At 56.1% G+C, this 17,320-nt stretch overlaps 5 protein-coding genes across 5 annotated transcripts; 2 read left to right on the top strand and 3 right to left on the bottom strand.

Annotated features, from left to right (window-relative positions):
* Positions 1 to 884: 884 nt before the first annotated feature.
* Positions 885 to 2,308, bottom strand: E0L32_001643 (uncharacterized protein; the record flags this gene model as incomplete). The annotated part of the gene is made up of 4 exons (XM_031135745.1): positions 885 to 1,253; positions 1,370 to 1,502; positions 1,577 to 1,654; positions 1,731 to 2,308. The coding sequence occupies 4 exons, from the start codon at positions 2,306 to 2,308 to the stop codon at positions 885 to 887; spliced, it is 1,158 nt and encodes a 385-aa protein (XP_030990894.1).
* Positions 2,309 to 4,331: 2,023 nt separating this feature from the next.
* On the top strand, positions 4,332 to 5,388 carry E0L32_001642 (uncharacterized protein; the record flags this gene model as incomplete). Its single annotated transcript, XM_031135743.1, has 2 exons — positions 4,332 to 4,952; positions 5,020 to 5,388. The coding sequence occupies 2 exons, from the start codon at positions 4,332 to 4,334 to the stop codon at positions 5,386 to 5,388; spliced, it is 990 nt and encodes a 329-aa protein (XP_030990893.1).
* Positions 5,389 to 5,966: 578 nt separating this feature from the next.
* On the bottom strand, positions 5,967 to 6,978 carry E0L32_001641 (uncharacterized protein; the record flags this gene model as incomplete). The annotated part of the gene is made up of 2 exons (XM_031135742.1): positions 5,967 to 6,542; positions 6,892 to 6,978. The coding sequence occupies 2 exons, from the start codon at positions 6,976 to 6,978 to the stop codon at positions 5,967 to 5,969; spliced, it is 663 nt and encodes a 220-aa protein (XP_030990892.1).
* Positions 6,979 to 7,202: 224 nt separating this feature from the next.
* On the bottom strand, positions 7,203 to 9,242 carry E0L32_001640 (uncharacterized protein; the record flags this gene model as incomplete). The annotated part of the gene is made up of 5 exons (XM_031135741.1): positions 7,203 to 8,715; positions 8,771 to 8,872; positions 8,935 to 9,050; positions 9,109 to 9,141; positions 9,201 to 9,242. The coding sequence occupies 5 exons, from the start codon at positions 9,240 to 9,242 to the stop codon at positions 7,203 to 7,205; spliced, it is 1,806 nt and encodes a 601-aa protein (XP_030990891.1).
* A 1,115-nt stretch (positions 9,243 to 10,357) lies between these two features.
* E0L32_001639 (uncharacterized protein) lies at positions 10,358 to 17,083 on the top strand (the record flags this gene model as incomplete). Its single annotated transcript, XM_031135740.1, has 15 exons — positions 10,358 to 10,627; positions 10,698 to 10,852; positions 10,909 to 11,102; positions 11,163 to 11,270; positions 11,328 to 11,634; positions 11,698 to 11,777; positions 11,836 to 12,035; positions 12,486 to 12,652; positions 13,017 to 13,294; positions 13,356 to 13,964; positions 14,041 to 14,191; positions 14,258 to 14,497; positions 14,588 to 14,881; positions 15,118 to 15,418; positions 15,479 to 17,083. 15 exons carry the CDS (start codon positions 10,358 to 10,360, stop codon positions 17,081 to 17,083), a joined length of 4,959 nt encoding a protein of 1,652 aa, XP_030990890.1.
* Between the last annotated feature and the right edge of the window lie 237 nt (positions 17,084 to 17,320).

The raw sequence follows: 17,320 nt of genomic DNA, 5'->3' as shown, positions 1-17,320 counted from the left end.
CTCCCGAAATCGCATGTTCGTCTCGTCTAATTGCGATTTTGTAATGGGCGAGGGGTCAGCAGCATGGACCGGGGTCCTGGCTCTTGCTTGCTTGTGTGAATAGGTATTGATGCACCTTGTTTTTATTCGCGCTTGCTGCCGTTTCATTCTCGTTCTGCGTTGACTGCGCATCATGGGTTACCCCGGATTTTCGGGACATCGCGGGAAGAGCTAGGCCCCCCCGGCTAACGGCGCGCGCGAGCTTCTAGAAGACTATTGTTTCAAAAGGATGCTTGCATATGTACTTTCATTTGCAGTTTTGCACATACAAGTATATCTTCAGGCGGCCAGACCAGACGTGAGCTACCCAAAGGTCGGCCCACTGATCTGGCTGATGTGTCAGTGGCACAAGATACCCCGAATGTCACCAAGCTGACCGACCTGATCCTAGTACTCAAAGGGAATGTGTTCACTAGCTCATATAATCCATGTTCTATCGCGCTACCTGAAGAGAAAAATGAACATGCTTCTGTAACTAGCTATACGTCTACCGATGTGAAATGCTGTGCAGACAAACCTTAAAGTCTTCCATTGCTTGATAGGCCCCCTCCCCACCCCCCCCCCCCCCCCCCCCCCCCCCCGTCGCAATCGTATGCAATGCTATGTATGGTACGTCCTGATGTCTCTTCTCCAGCTATCACTTGGTCTCTTATCCAACTTCTGATTCTATAATGAGAGCAAGATTCTCATAGCTTCCTCCGGCTCACTCACTCACATAACCACCCCTCTTCAAGTCATCAACTCGATATGCTTCAACTCACTAATGAAACCCAACAGAAAGTCAGCAATCTTTACTTAAAAAAAAATAAAAGGTTCTCAAATCGAAAACAAGACAGGACAGATACTCACGCCTCAACCTGATGCCCCACCTTCATGGGCGGGTACTCGACCTCGTCCCCCTCGTCTTTACCGAGGTTCATCTGCTCGAGGCGCACGGCGCGGGCGCGGTCGGCGAGCTGGGGGATGGGCCTGAGGTCGTAGTCGGACGACAGGTGCCAGAAGAAGGTGCTCGAGATGCGGATCTGCGGGCGGTCGGGCTGGCGGGCGGCGCGGCGGGCCATGACGTCGAGGGTGCGCTGCGTGACCACGACCTCGTGGTAGCCGGCCTTGACGAGGCCGCCCGTCAGGTGCTCCATCTGCTTGCCGGCCTGGACGAGGAGGTAGTTGCCCTCGGGGATGACGACGGCGATGCGCTTGCCCGTGTTGCGGGCCCACTTTGTTGGCGGTAAAAGTCGGTTAGCAAGGATGGTGTGGTGGGTGAGTGGTGGTGAGTGAGTGGATGAAAGGGGGGATGGATGGATGGATGCCATGCGAAGGGGGGCTCACGTACGATGTGCAGGCCTGGATACCGCGAGCGGCCGTGGATGGTGAGGAAGTTGAGGTCGGTGTGGAAGCCGGCGAGGATGGTGTCCTTTTCGCCGTATTTCCTCAGGTCCGAGGCCGTGGGGGCGAGGAGGTGCGGTCTATACTCGCTCGGTCAGCATTGTGGGAGAGAGAGAGAGAGCGTCCCGGGACAGAGACACGTCGCAACACATACCCGTAAGCCCCTGCATCTTTGAACGTGCCGCCCGGTAACCCCATGCCCAGGGCAGCCATCTCTGCTAGATCCGTTACACTATTACACGCAACCCGCCGCCCCATTGTCAGTTCATCGTCCAGACGTCGGATAAGAGACGAGCAGATGTACTCACGCAGTCTTCATCGAGGCGCCCCACTGGTCCATAGTCGGCTTCCACTTCTCCTTGATGCCCGGGGCGGCGGGGGTCACGTTGGCGGCGTTGAGACCGGGGAACTCGCTCTCGTAGGGCGGGTCCTCGACGACGCGCCAGAAGAAGCGGCACTTGGGGTCGGGCTGGTGGGCGGAGACGTCCTGGGGCCGCTCCGAGGGGGCGAGGCGCTCGATGACGCGCAGGCAGGGCTCGTCGACGGCGCACTTGGGCTTCTCGGTGTTGTCGAGCGTGATGCCGACCTGGTAGGACAGCTCGGGCCGCTCGTCCTGGCGCAGGGCGTCGTCGGGCTGGGCAAAGTACTCCTCCATGAGGTCGAGGAAGGACGAGTTGTCGGCCTCGGAGACGCGGCTGTCGTGCAGGACGAGGGCGCCGTAGGTGACGAGGGCGTTGGCGGCGCGGGCGCACTCTGCCTGCGCGGCGGCGTGGGCGTCCGCGTCGCTCTGGCCGTCGCGGGCCTTGAGGAAGAGGTCCAGGTCGATGACGGGCAGGCCCATGGGCACGTCGGGCTCTGGGGAGGGGGATAATGACGCGGGAGCCATGTTTGGTTGTGAGTGTGTGCGCGCGTGTGTCTCTGTGTTTGTGGTAGATTTGGGCCTTTGGCGTCCTGCGATTTTGGGGTGCAGTGCAGGAGGTTTGGCGATGCAGATGGGAAGGATGAGCGGGTTGGTTGAAGGCGGGTGTGAGTGGGCGGCGGCAGAGAACAGCGTATACCACCCCGTAAGATAGGTAAGGGAGGTTCAGAGAGTGTGAACCTTCAACCTTGGTTTTTGCGTGCGCGCACGGGTGTGTGTGCGAGCGAGCGAGTGAGTGAGTGAGTGACTGGTGCTCGTGGGTGTTGTATGTTGATCACTTGATCGCGCTCTCCACACACAGACCGGACGAATGCCGAGATGGACAAAAGGGTGTGTCGTCGTCGCCGGGTGAGTGAGTGCTGTTCAGTAGGTAGAAATATGTCCCATGTGATGAAGTTCTTTTTATTCCTTGTCTGTTTCTCCTCACCCGCCCTGATCAATCAATCCTCAGTCACTTGTGTGTGTGTGTGTGTGTGTGTGTTTGCGTGTGTCGGGCTGTCTCACTCGGCCAAATTGCTGGATCTGGATGCTTTGGCTTCTTGGAGTCGTAGCGAGCTTTTGCCGGCCTGCCTGATCGGTTTCAGCGCGTCGGCCTGTTTGGGACGTGGTTGGCCTGGATGGGATCTGGCTTCCGCGCATGCGCCAGCGTCAGCCGACGGATCCCGGTGGACGAAAAAAAAGTTCAGATGGGTTTCTAGCGTGTTTAGCGCTAATCTAGGCACTCTGCTGCCTACCGAGCCCACTCAGAAGGCAGGAGGGCCGAGAATCTCACCCGCGGGGCCGCCACCTGTGGGCCTCTAGTCTTACGATCAAATGCCAAACTCGAGGGAGGCCCGGGTAATATCCGTGATCATTGGTCCTTGGTGTTTTCCAAGTCTTTCAGATTGTCGGCTGCTCGACCCGTCGCGTTTCCACTGGCCGGACGAGGTTTGATGGCTCACCCGGGTACTGGGGCTGCCTACCTACTTGTAAGGTACTCCGTACGTAGCTGGCGGTGCCCTTCAGTGAGCCCCTGCCTAGCGCTCCAGGCCTGCCTGAGCTGCCTCGGCAGTTGCTTCAGCCGCTAAGATAGTGTGATAAGGAGAAGCACAAGTGGTTTTGCCACCTGTGTGATGTCGTGCATCGGATCGACTTCTTACGGAGCAGTCCCGGCCATGACAACTCTAGTTACTCCGTCATGCAACGTTGACTTGACCGATACTGTATTGAATGGACACAACATGTGACAGCAGGCTTTCCTTTGGACTTGGGATTGGATTATTCTGGCCCTGCTTCAACTACTTTAACCCGACCCACTGCCTTCTAGTCAACCATTTATAGCTTTAAAATCAAACAGATCAGAGCTACCATGATACGTAGACACGAACGAGATTTCGATCAATGACCTAACTCAAACGACTCGGGAATCCCATCTTTTGGTTATTTCGCTGCCAGCATACAGAACCGCCAGCACTACCTGAGTACAATCTCAATAGACTTGATTGAGCCTAGAGATGCTGTAGAAATACCCGTCAGACATCTGGTCTCGTCAATCAAACTGAACATGAGGCTGATGGAACAGGCATCTGGAAAGACATGTGTATATATGGATTGAAACCCTTTTCAATAACAACTTGAATATGCTGCTCTTGGGCCAATGTGATGGCGAGAACACAGCACCCTCGCCAGAAAGCAGTTGGCCGGTTCCACTCTCGTAATGATTAGCGCGCCCAATGGTCACCATCACGAACACGTTTGCGCGTTATTGCCATTACCGTTACGCAGCCCCTGACTAAGCATTCACGAGCGTATAAAACCACCCACGATAATACATTTATCTGAAACACAAGCCGCAAAGGGGGCTTCAAGATAGCCATCAACGACATCGCATTCGCCTCAAAGCATCAAACCACAGTTCACCCACAGAAACCAAAGGGCCTTCGGAGATCATCATCACCACACCCACGCGACCCAAAAACAAGACGTGCCACCTCTTCCGCTCCCAGAGATCATGGACCTCCCCATGAAGGCCTGGGTCATCGCCCACAACGGCGCTCCCGCCAAGGCCCTCTCCCTGCGCACCGTCTCCGCGCCGCGCCCGCCCCGCCGCGCCGAGGTCCTCGTGCGCGTCACCCACGCCGCCCTCAACCCGGCCGACCACGCCTACCTCAAGGTCATCCCGTCCTGGCTGCCGAACCGGTGGGGCGCCGCCACGGGCCTCGACTTCGCCGGCGAGGTCGTCGCCGCCGGGCCCGACGTGCCCGCCGGGTCGCCCGTGGGCAAGGGCGCCAAGGTCTGCGGCGCGCTGAGCGTGCCGCTCGTGTTCTGGGGCGCCGGGTCGCTGGCCGAGTACGTCACCGTCCCCGCCGCCCTGGTCGTCCCGCAGCCCGAGGGGTGGGGCGGCGCGCGGTCCGCCGGCGGGTTCGGCGTCGCGTCGCAGACGGCGCACATCATGGTCAAGGCGGCCGGCGGTCGGGGCAGGCTGGGCCCCGGGGCGAGGGTCATGGTCATCGGGGCCAGCGGCGGCGTGGGCTCGGTGCTGGTGCAGGTCGCCAGCAACCTGGGGGCCGAGGTCGTGGGCGTGTGCTCCGCGGGCAACCACGAGATGGTGCAGAAGCTGGGTGCTGCCGAGGTGAGAACTCTTGATCTTCCCTACGAGGATGGAAACGTGGAATCGGAAGGACTGATGAGCAGAACAGATGGTCGACTACACGGCGCACAACCCACTGCCAAAGCACCTCGCGCAGGAGTACGGCAGTCGCCAATTCGACTTCATCTTCGACTGCGTCGGCAGCCATCACATCTACGTCGGGTCGCCAGCGTATCTAAAGCCCGAAGGCGCCTTTATCAACATCGCCGGCGATCCCGCCAACGCCATCGGCATCATGGCCGGCCTGTTCCTCCCGCGATTCCTCGGCGGTGTGCCGCGCCGGTACAAGATGCTCGCCCTCAGTCCCTCGGGCGACAACGCGAGGGAGGTGGCCAAGTGGGTGCAGGACGGGCTGCTGAAGGAGATTTTGATTGATTCTGAGTACAGTATGGACGATGCTGTCAAGGTGAGTCTCTGAGCGAACCCGATGTCAAAGACAAAAGGACGAAGAACTGACGATGTCGTTTCTACAGGCGATGGACCGAGTAGGGAGCAAACGATCTAAGGGGAAGGTCGTTGTGAGGGTTGCGGAGTAGGTAGATTGTCCCGGAGATGAGGTAATGATATCCACACTTGTCGGCCACCACAAGCGAATCGGACAAGCCTCCTTTCAAAATTTTGAAAGAGTAATAGACATTCATTCATCCTCCAAAGAGAATGACCTTAATAGTTAACCTAAAGGCATGATTCTTCGTCAGATCCGATACTATAACTCCCAAGGCCTCGAGCTCCGAGCAGTCAATGGCCTCTCCCAAGAGGAGCAGTGTACACAAGTGTTCAGATATCACTGTTACATTTCTTGTAGACCGGGAATTGTGTTTGCTATTTGAACGACTCAAATCGATGAAACGAGTGACTGAAAAAAATAAACGGCAGCAACACCCAAGAAACGGATCGGCCAAGCCTATGTCAAGCCGTCAAACCTACGCTACTTTTGTGAGCAAAGAATGGACTCGATACCACGAGACTTCGGTCTCCTCAGCTATAGCCCCAGACTCAAGCTCCCCAGAGCCTGAGATACTCAAGCAACTCCCCCTTGAGCTCCATCCACTCCTCGGCAGTCCTCTGGACCTCGCTCTTCTTGGGCTCGCTCTTGGTCTCCTCACCCTCGGCAGCACCCTCGCCACTAGCCTTGCCATCATCCTTGGCTTCCTCAGCGGCTTCCTCGGCAACACCCTCGGCCTCCGCAGCCTCCCGGGCCAGAGCCTTCCGGATCTCCTCGTCGACCCGCTCCGTGGCCGTCACGGCCGCACCGAGGGGACCCCCGGGCGGCGCGATCTTGACCACGTCGACCTGCTCGCTATTGAGCAGGCTGCACGCGCAGCCCCGGCGGGGCCTGTGCTTGCAGTAGTGGTCCTGGTCGCTGACGTAGCTGGGGCAGTCGAAATTGGGCCAGTGAGGGGCCTCGTCGTTCGGCATGCCCCCGTGCGGCACGAAGGGGCCGTCCCAGCAGTTGTAGATCTTGTCGCACTCGCAGCAGTACCGCGCGGCTACGAGGGGAGAGTCGTCGGCGGGGAGGGTGCTGGCCCAGGCCACGAGGAGCAGGGGGGCTGGCTCGACCGAGAAGAAGGTCTGTGGAAATACAAAGTCGCGTTAGTCAGTCTTACTCAAGGAGGTTGGGGGTTGATATAGGGTGGCCGAATACAGTTTCTCTCTGAGACATGGTTGTTGAAGTGCTGGGCTGGTTTCGAGAGTCTTGGATCTTTGGGAGAGGTTAAGAATGAGTAATGGTGATTTTGAAACGGTTGATGATGATGTTCTTTGAGGTCAAGAGTTTGCAGAGCGGCATATTTTATAGACCATACGAGCCGTGATTCACCAGTTCTGTGAGAATAGAGCAACTTGGTGAGCCTGCACATCCGCGTCATCATCCAGAGGAGTGGGATCACAGAAGAGCAGGAGTCACAACTTGTTGAGTTACACTATCAGAGGTGCCAAACGCGTTGACAGGTAACGCTGTGGAAGCGTGCCACAAGGCGGCCCAGGCTAGAGCTGGGGCCATAATCATGTTTAACTGGATAAATAGATAGCTTTGAGTTACAAGGGACTGTGACAACGGAAGACAGACCCATGCGACAGAGTGGTCACGTCCCGCCGCCATTGTTGCTACCCGCCACATCATTGTCTCCGACCAGGAAGGTGGCTAATGAAATAATCATAAAACTACATAAATCATAACACTACTTATTTATTAATGATTCTCGAGACCTTCAATACGACGCACAACGCCCATCATTCTTTCCTAGTGGCCTCCTCGGCCTTATCCTGCGTGCCCGTCCCTCCCAACGTAGCTGGTGTAGAGTCCTCAGCCGCACCCTCCTTCATCTCGTCCACAGCCGGCCCATCCTCCTTGCCTCCCGCTTCATTCGACTCATCTGTCAACGAAGATGTCTGTTGCTTTCGTGAGAAGAAACTAGGCATATTAGGCATTCCCGGCATCGCGGGCATGGACGGTTTAGGCATGCTGGGTAGGGTGGGCATCGTCGGCATGCTAGGCTTCGAGATGCCATCGAGCTTGGGCATCTTGGCCGGCAGCTGCGACGACCACTCAGACATCCTCTTGAGGCCCGTGCCGGCCTGCTGAGCGACACCGAACAGGTGGCGCATGTAAGTCGCCTTCTGCTGCTCGTCGGCCGGCAACTCCTCGATGGGCACGTCATCGTCGGGCAGCGGCACGAGCGACGCGGCCGCCGCGATGTCAATGGGCGATTCGTCGGGCAGGGAATCTGCCGCACCCTGGGCGGCCTCTTCCGCTTCTGGAAGCTTATCGGTGTCGACCTCCACGCCGTCCTCGGTCGTCTTGATGGCCTCTTCCTCGGGCGTGAGTTCCACTGCCTCTTTTGCAAACTTTGGGTCGTCGACCACTTCATCGTCGGCAGTGAACCACTTGACTGCCAACTTGGCCGCCTCATCCGTCATCTCTTCATAGTCCAAATTCTTGTCAGGCACAAACATGCTCATGTGGGCCTGGATCTCGTCCTGAACGCTCTTCAACACCCGCCTCTCGAAGAGCTTGGACGCCGGCTGGTCCTCCTGGGGAACAGCACAGAATGTGCGCTCCGGAACGAAGTAGCCGCCGCTCCAGTAGCCGTTCTCGCCCAACGATGCATAGAAATCGTGCAGGCCAATACCCTGCAGGGAAGTCATCCGCTCCAAGCGGCGATTCAGCTCGGTCTGTTTCAGCAATGAACCGACAAAGGTGAAGTGCGCAGACAGCCAAGCAAAAGACTGCCCGACATTGTCGCGGTTGATGTAAGCTAGACCCTGTCCGAGCGCGTCGACGCTCGACTGATAACCTTCAATGACACTCTGCTTGTTGAGATTGCGCACGGAGCGCATTCCTTCCATAATCTTCTTCCGGTGGATGTAGGCAGCCACGCCCCCGGCTGCGATGGCACCGACGGTGCCTGTCTTGACAGCAATCAGTTGCCAAGCCTTCCAAGCTGGAGCGCCGGCCGCGCCAGCAGATGCGGCACTGGCAGCCATCTTCTTGCTCCCTCGACCAAAAGCTAGTTTCCCCAGTGCTGCCGGGCCGGCGGACAAGGCCGTCATGACGTTGAAGACACTGCTGACCTTCTGGTAGTTGGAAAAGGCGCCGTAGACGAACATGGATCGAGATAGGCCGTTGTACGGGGTGTCAAACGCAAGAACGCCCTGGATCAAAGGGAAGAGTGGCGCGGTAGGATTCTCACTGTTGTGACGTTCGTTGAGGGTGAGAAACAAGCTGTCGGCTGCCACAAAGCCTCTGGGTGAATGTCAGCATGAAAAGCTGGTGGCAAGAAGAGACGAAGTGATCTCACCCCATTGAATGTGCAACCAGGATAACTCCGACCTCTCGGTCATTGGGAGGCCAGGGGTTCTGGAGATGAGCTTTCCTCGAATCCATCACGCGCTCCTTGAGCCTTGACGCTGGATCAGCAATGCTGGCTCGACTCGCGGTGGAACAGAAGGCCGAAGGACATACCATTCTAGAAACTGGGCAGTGGCCTCTGCCAACTCTCCTTTCGTCTCATACTTGGGATAGACCACAGACTCGACCCGATGGTCTGGCAGCTCTTTTGCTACTGACCGTTTGAGGTCCTGTATCGTCGGCTAGTTAGCCGACGAGCGTCTCCGCTCGGAGGAATTGAGATCTTACCTCGGGAAACTCATGAAAAGTGTCATCGTCGCCCTAATCTCATGGGTCAGCAGATAGCACATGTCTCTTTCCTATGTTTGCCTGTAGCACACCTTGAAACCGTGGATGAAGCATAGGATGAGAGTACGCGCCATCGCGCCGTAAATTCAGGGGTCAAGATCTCTGCGTCCACAGCGTAGCGCCCACAGCAAAAGAGCCGTGATGATGGCCTTTTCAATTACACACAACTCATTCGGCACAGGTCAAAACCGTACAAGAATGCTTTCCAACCCTTGCGAACGGAGACATCAAGGACATATCTTGCTGGGAGCAACAGCTAAATGAATGTCGTCAGCCACACGTGCTTTCCTCGTCGGGAAGGCGAGTGTGGCGGCGAGTGGCCAGCATTGATTTGGGAAGGAGGCCAGTGCGTCACGGATAACGTCATGGCAGGCACGAGAACCAGCTGAGCAGATATCCGCCAGGGAAATGAATGGACGGCTGCAGTAGTTCAAATTTCTAGTGCGCATTTCCAAGTCTGTCTGGTGCATCCTGAAGAGTTCTTAGATGTCGTTTCCCGATCACTTGTCGGCGCGAAATGCTTGAACATCAGACTCTCATGTGAGGTCGGGGTGCTGACTCCACCCTGCCCGAAGACAATGATTTTGCCGCAGGTGAACTCGGCCGAGCTTGCCCCGACAGAAACCCAAGTCAGTGGCCACCAGAACGAGAGTGCCGATCCGCAAATCGCTTGTCGCTTATCCAGCGCCCAGCTCTTCAATGTTGCATCGACAGCAGTGAGGTGGACTGCTTCTTCAGCAGAAGCCTCATGTCATATTAAGGCTCCCGATCTCGCTGGTCCCTTGCATACTCCCTCCATCTGACATGCAGGCCCTGTTCACGATCGAATTGATGCTACATTGAGCACCTTGCTCGGTGACCTAATCCTGCACTCATCCCCAGCGCTACTCCGCATCTTAGTGCGTCCAACTCCGCCCAACCAATAAACACACAGTTAGTTCCGAGCCCAAAAGCAGATCCCACCAAAAAACACTCACAGGATCGCCAAGGGAACGGCAATCTACCCCCAGAAGCTCGGCACTTGAAAGCCAAAATCCTGCGGGAACTGTTCGCATGCAAAGTTTGGGACCATGCTTGCATTGGATACTGCTACCGTTGCATCAAGCTCTGTGATTGGATCCTTGGCCGCCTCGCTGCACGTCGAGTTTGCTTTCGCAGCCAGTCTCGCGTCCCGCGCATCGCCCTCATAATGGGCGTTCCCCCGCACGAGACCGACAAGTCCAAGGGGACGAGCTTTAGGCCCGAGAAGTACGAGGAACCCAGCTTGTTCAGACATCTCGCCGTGCCAGTCTTCATCTATACATCAGCCATGTCGGTGATCTTTCTTGCTATCTTTTGGGCCTTTGGCCTCGGGGAGTCCAAGGCCATCGCGACTCCGTCCCAGGCGCAGGTCATCAACCAGACCTCGTTTAACGTGCTCTCCTCCGTGCCGCCACCGACCGTAGCCAACGGCACTACTGTAAGACGTGACATATGCTAGTGCAGCTCAAGAGAAGCGCCCCGATCTAATTTGAGACATGACCTTGCAGCCGTTTATCCCTCCGGGTACTTCCAAGCAGTCGCTGATGGAAAAGCCTTTCCACATCTACGATGACGAGTTCAGGGCTGTCCTCGGAGACAATCCAACTCTCTCGTTGATTGCGCGCACCGACAAGGATCCCATCTTCCACGAAGCCGTTGTCTGGTAAGCCAACGGTGCGACGGGTTTTGGCCCAGGTTTGAACTAACCACAGCCTGCAGGTCCAAGTCGACAGACGAAGCTTTCTTCGTACAAAATGCTGGCGCCCCTGCCGCGGGTACTGGCCTCAACAAGTCCAGCATCATCCTCAAGATCAACATCTCCGAGGCAGCCGCAGTCTCGAGCCAGCGTAATGCATCAGGTCAAGTCAAGGTTACAACCGTCCCTTCGAACCCAATGGTTGTCAACCCCAATGGTGAGAGATGCTACGTAAGATTGAAACAACGTGATCAAAATCGCTGACCCAATATCAAAGGTGCGACGAACTACAGAGGTCAGATCGTCTTCGCGGCCGAGGGCCAGGGCGCTGACATTCCGTCGGCTCTGACTTTGATGAACCCTCGCGCGCCCTACAACACTACGGGTGAGCACGAATCTCGGAGGTGCAAAAGTGGCCTTATAAGTTCTGACTCTTGTACAGTCATCCTGAACAACTTCTTCGGTCGCCAGTTCAGCTCGCTCAACGACGCCGTGGTCCATCCTGTCAATAAGGATCTGTACTTCACTGACACACTATATGGCTACCTCCAGGACTTCCGGCCAACGCCAGGGATCCGAAACCAGGTTTACAGGTTCAACCAAGGCACTGGCGCGGTAACAGCCGTGGCAGACGGCTTCACCTTGCCTAATGGTGTTACCTTCTCGCCTGACGGCAAGCGTGCCTATGTCAGCGACACTGGCATCAACCATGGCTTTTTCGGGTTCAACTACTCCGACCCGGCGTCTATGTATGTGGAGTTATGATATCGCGTGTAGTTATTGTGTGGCGTTGACTAATGAATTCCGTGTAGCTACCAATTCGATGTATTGAAAGACGGTACATGGGATAACCGCAAGACTTTTGCATTTGTCGACGCAGGTGTTCCTGACGGTAAGTCGCATCATATGAACACTGGAAAAGAGTTGTTGGGCTGATTGATGACGTGGAGGTGTTCACTGCGATGCGGCCGGCAACGTGTATGCTGGCTGTGGCGACGGGGTTCAGGTTTGGAACCCCTCTGGAAAACTCATTGGCAAGATCTTCCTCGGCACGACGGCGGCCAACTTTCAGTTTGTCGGGGATGGGCGTATGGTCATTTGTGCTGAGACAGAGCTGTACTTTGCGACGGTAGCGGCAAAGGGTGACTTCGTGAGGAGCGAGCTCTGACTTCTCCGGGTCTCAGGACAAACCATTGGGAACAAATTCTGCTGATTGTTATCATCTAAAAGTTGAAATGATTCATTTGAGTAAAGGAATTATCCCTCCCCTACCTCGTAAGGAAGAGCAGCCGTTGTATGTTCGAGACGTATGTATACGCGCAATACCAACGACAGTCCAATAACCCTACTAGTGAAAAATTGTCCTAGCCATCATGCACAAGTTCGGGGAGGTCGTGACGCCTGACCGACTGCCGCGACCGGGCCATGAGCCAGCGATTTCAAGATCAAGCTCCCAAGCAGGTGTCAGAATGTTTGGAGCAAGGCTATCAAGTGATACTTCAATGCTAACAATGGATATCTTGATTCTTAAAAGCCATGCAGATTATCCCACTGCCTCGAATTGATGAGTACGCTGGACGGGAAGTACTTTTGTTCCCAGGCCGTCAACTCAGCTGAGCACGAGGAGAGCAAGCTCCCCATCCCATCATGGACTCCCACAGGCAAGGGCAAGGATGTTCCCCTCAAATTCCCCAACATCACTGGAACCCCCTCCACAAATTGTCCTCTAGCACTGTCTCGATCTTGGACGAGCTCTGTGTTGGCTTCGTAAGTGGATACGCTGAACCGAATGAGGTACCGAACCGACTACCGAGAGTCGGGGACTTCACCGCTCATGTCTTTGGATGCGACAAAACAAGCTCTGCGGCTTGCTTCACGCACGCGGCGCGAGATGCTTAGCACCCTCCCCGACACCCGCTAGCTCCCCATGCCCATGGGGTATTGAGTAGGCTGGGGGAGCGCGAGAAATTCGGCAATAGGATATTGCGAGAGGGGGGCCTGTCTGACTCGCAAACGAACATAAAGGGTCTCTCAAGAGCTAACTATCACGATTAACTTAATGCCTGTTGTCTCTCCCTCGCTCATACAAGGACCTCGGTCATTAGATTGAGTCCATTCGCCTGTAGTCGAGCCAGCACCTTGTCAAGGCCAGCAGAGCTGTCGTCAAGATGGGTTTCGATCCGTTTCCCCAGCGAAAGTTTTTCAACAGGCAGTTGGCCTTTGCGACAACGCTCATCGCGCTGTCGTCCTTCAACTATGGCTTCGACAACCAAGGCTATGCAACGACACAAGCCATGGATCCCTTCCAGAGGCAGTTTGGGTGGTACAATGCCAAGACTCACAGCTACTACCTCGAGCCATCGTGGCTGTCGCTCTTCAACAGCCTGCAGTACATTGGCTTCGCTGCCGGTAAGGGGCTGTCTATGTCCTCCATGACCAAAAGACAAGCATTGACGACTGAATTCTGTAGGCGTCTTCATCGGCTCCCTCATCAGCGCTCGCATCGGGCGCCGGTGGTGCATCACCATCATGAGCCTCTGGGCCCTCTGCACGGCGACCATCGCCATCACCTCGCAACACCGCGAGCAGATCATGGCCTCCCGCATCCTCAACTACGTCTACATCGGCATCGAGCTCTCCGTCGTCCCGGTCTACCAGTCCGAGATCGTCCCCACCGAGATCCGTGGATTCGTCGTATCCACCTACCAGCTTGCCTTGCTCAGCGGCGGCCTCGTCATCAATCTTGTCTGCAGGGGTACCAGCACCATCGACGGACAGGCCGCGTTCCGCATTCCGTACGGTCTTTTCTACTTGATCCCTCTGATCTCGCTGTCCGGTATCTGGTTCATCCCCGAGAGCCCCGTTTGGCTGCAGACCAAGGGCCGGTCGGAAGAGGCTCGTGAGAACCTCGGCAAGTTTCGCCAGGGTGTCTTCTCTGAGCAGGACATCGAGGAGCAGTACCAGCAGATGCGCATTGGTATCGAGATCTCGCAGGAGAAGGCGCGCTTCCTCGAGATCTTCCAGGGCAGCAACCTGAAGCGTACGCTGCTCGTCGCCTTTGCCAACTTCTTCCAGCAAGGTACGTTAAAATTGACTGAACTTCTATACCATTTGCCATTTGTCTTGGGCATGCGCGCTAATGACTGTGCCCGCAGCTACCGGTCAAGTGTTTGCCAGTCAATATGGCACCATCTGGGTCAAGTCGCTCAACACAGTCAGCCCCTACAATATGTCTGTGATTCTCGTCTGCGTGGATATGTTCACGACGGTCATTGCCATCTTCTCAGCTGATCGAATCGGTCGAAAGTAAGTTTCCGTTTATTCCACGTGTCGGAACACTGAAGCTTACCATCTCCCTCCTCTCGCTTGCAGGCCCTTGTTGTACACAGGCACGGCCATCCAGACCGTCGCCTACTTGGTCATGGGTGTCCTTGGCTGCTTTGCACCTACCAAGGAGCTCAAGCTAGGAATTGTATCCTTGCTCGCGATAGCATCCGCCGCCTTCGCCCTCGGCTTAGCCACTCTTATCTACGTTATGTCCACCGAGATTCCCACACCGAGGCTCCGCGACCATACCGTCCGGGTAGGCTTCATCACCAAGGTCGCAACCAAGTAAGTCCTGATAAACAGACTCTTCTTTTCTCTGTAGGAGTATTTTATTTCTTCTTTCTGTCATGCTGACAAAACACGCGCTCATGACAGCTTCGTCGTCGGCTTCTCGGTCCCCTACATCATCGACCCCAAGTACGGCGGCCTCGACGCCAAGATCGGCTTCATCTTTGGCGGCATGTGCTTCGTCAGCCTCTTCTTTATCTTCTTCTGCGTGCCCGAGTGCAAGGGCCGGACCCTCGAGGAGATCGAGCTCATGTTCCGCCACGGCGTGCCGCTGCGCAAGTTCAAGACTTTCGACACCAGCACCCTCGTGGCGGCGGCCAAGGCGGACGACGAGGAGGGGGCGCTCAAGAAGGGTGGTCAGCCTGTGCATGTCGAGACCAAGTAAGGGTCTGTGCTGGGGTAGTAGCAGATAGGACGAAGGGTCCCAATGGGCTGCTTAAGTCTGCAGGCGGATCGTGTATTTGGACCAAACGGGACAAGAAAACTACACAGGTGGGGCCCGTAAGCAAAGGTGCCTCGAATAACCCGAAGGCTTCGGATATAGGCAGGATCACGTAAAAAGTGACGTAGGTCAATGAAAAGCGTCGCACACCTCAGTCTTGGTTTTATTGTGTTAGTTTCACCGTCCTATTCGGAGTATCAGGTCACATTGTTGCCAGGAACGCCTCCATCATGGCCTCGGAGAACAAGACGGACAATCTGCCACATGATGGCCAGACGTTTGACTACATCATCGTCGGGGGCGGGACCTCCGGCTTAGTCGTTGCATCGCGTTTGAGTGAGGACCAGGACGTCAGTGTCTTGGTCATCGAGTCTGGGACAGATCAAAGTGCCAACCCTCAGGTCTTGACCCCGGGCATGGAAGTTGAGCTGCTCGACAATGCCGATCTCAGGTGGACCTTTGTCTCGCCTCCTCAGGTACGTATCGCCATGTTCGAGATAATCCAAGGAACTTACAGAGGATAACACTCCTCTTAGGCGACGCTCAACAATCGACCCATCATCCAGGCCGCGGGCCGCATGCTGGGTGGAAGCTCGGGCATCAACGGCTTGGTGACCATGTACCCGAGTCGGGCTATTGTCGATGCTTGGGGCGCACTCGGCAACAATGGCTGGTCTTGGGATACCCTTGCGCCCTACTATCATAAGTTTGCAGTGACGTCTGCACCTCCAGAAGCTCTGCAGTCTAAGGCTCGTGCACGACAATACTACGATGAATCTGTAGCGAAGAAGGACGACGCGCCTGTGAAGGTATCATACAGCAAGGGATGTACTGATGATAACTCGGCCTGGATCGATACCTTTGCTGGGATGGGCATGCAGATGAAGGGTGACCTCAGAAATGGAGCGACAATCGGTGCTTTTCAGGAGGGCAGGACTGTTGACCCTGCAACTGGCATGAGGTCGTATGCCGCGCTGGCCTACCTCGGCGAAGAGGTCAGAAAGAGGCCGAACCTCATAGTGCTGACTGAGAGCGATGTGACTCGAGTCGTGATCAATAAGGGCGAAGCCAGCCAAAACGTCACTGCAAATGGTGTCGTGGTTCGCACCTCGACTGGAACTGAGGTCACATTCCGCGCCACTCGAGAGGTCATACTGGCCGCAGGCGCCTTTCACACGCCGCAGATTCTCGAGCTTTCTGGTGTAGGAGACAGAGCCTTGCTTGAGAAGCATGGCATTCATGTCTACGTTGACAATCCCAATGTCGGCGAACATATCCGTGACCATCCGATGATCTTGCTCTCCTTCGAAGCCTCAGACAAGGCGACATCTCTGGACATCCTCCGCGATCCAGCCGTACTGCAAGCAGCTGTTGCCGAGCTCACGAGCGCCGGGGACGGCTTGCTCGCACGCACGGTAGCCAGCCAAGCCTTCACCCCTCTCGTGCACGCATCCGGAGCCATGGATGCCCACGCAACCCAAAACCTCTTTGAGCAGCACCTCTCGGCTCCTTCAAAGGAGCAGGAGATCCTTCGCAGTGTCTTTGAAGACCCGGAAAACCCAGTCCTTCACTTCATTTTCGGCCCCGGGCAGGTCAGCGTGCCTCGCACCTCGTTCCGCGAATTCTACAACCAGAGTGCCCCCGAGAACTATCTGACTATCATGCTGCTGCCTGCCCACCCGTTCTCGCGCGGCGGCGTCCACATCACGTCCGACAGGCTTGAGGACCAGCCCGCCTGGGACCCGCGGTACAACTCGGAGGCGATCGACATGGAGATTGCGGCGCGGGGCGTCATGTTCGTCGAGAAGCTTATCACCACCAAGCCGTTTTCCGACCTGATCCGGGACGGCGGCAAGAGGATGCCCGACATCATCGCGAACGATCTAGAGAAGGCGAGGGAGGTTGTGAGGCAGCGCGAGACGCCCGCGATGCATGCGACTGGAAGCTGTGGGATGCGGCCGAGGCAGCAGGGCGGCGTGGTGGATGAGAGGCTCCGCGTGTATGGGGTCAAGGGTTTGAGAATCGTCGATGCCAGCGTGGTTCCATTAGAGCCGCTGGGCAACATTCAGTCGACGGTTTACGCTGTTGCAGAACGTGCTGCAGACTTGATCAAGGAAGACCGTGTGAACGGCCTGCCTTGAAACATTCTTGACTCCTCATAAATTCATACCTTTTGAGCGACAGCATCCCTGTCCTTTCTTCGAAGGTGATCCAGATTGTCGGCCCCCGATCCTCTTCCATCCAAGCATATTGATTTCATAGTTAAAATAGCGTGGAAAACGTGAGAGATTCACTGGGTTGTCTTCACAGCCCCAGACTGAGATGCCACGAACTTCTCACAGTCACAAATCCATCTTGCCACCACCGAAGCCTCAAGG

Source organism: Thyridium curvatum (assembly GCF_004353045.1).
Source record: "Thyridium curvatum strain D216 chromosome Unknown NODE_6_length_784332_cov_80.453264, whole genome shotgun sequence".
Classification (NCBI taxonomy): Eukaryota; Fungi; Ascomycota; class Sordariomycetes; order Thyridiales; family Thyridiaceae; genus Thyridium; species Thyridium curvatum.
Note: the sequence above shows the minus strand (reverse complement) of the source record. Positions and strands in the feature narration are given on the sequence as shown.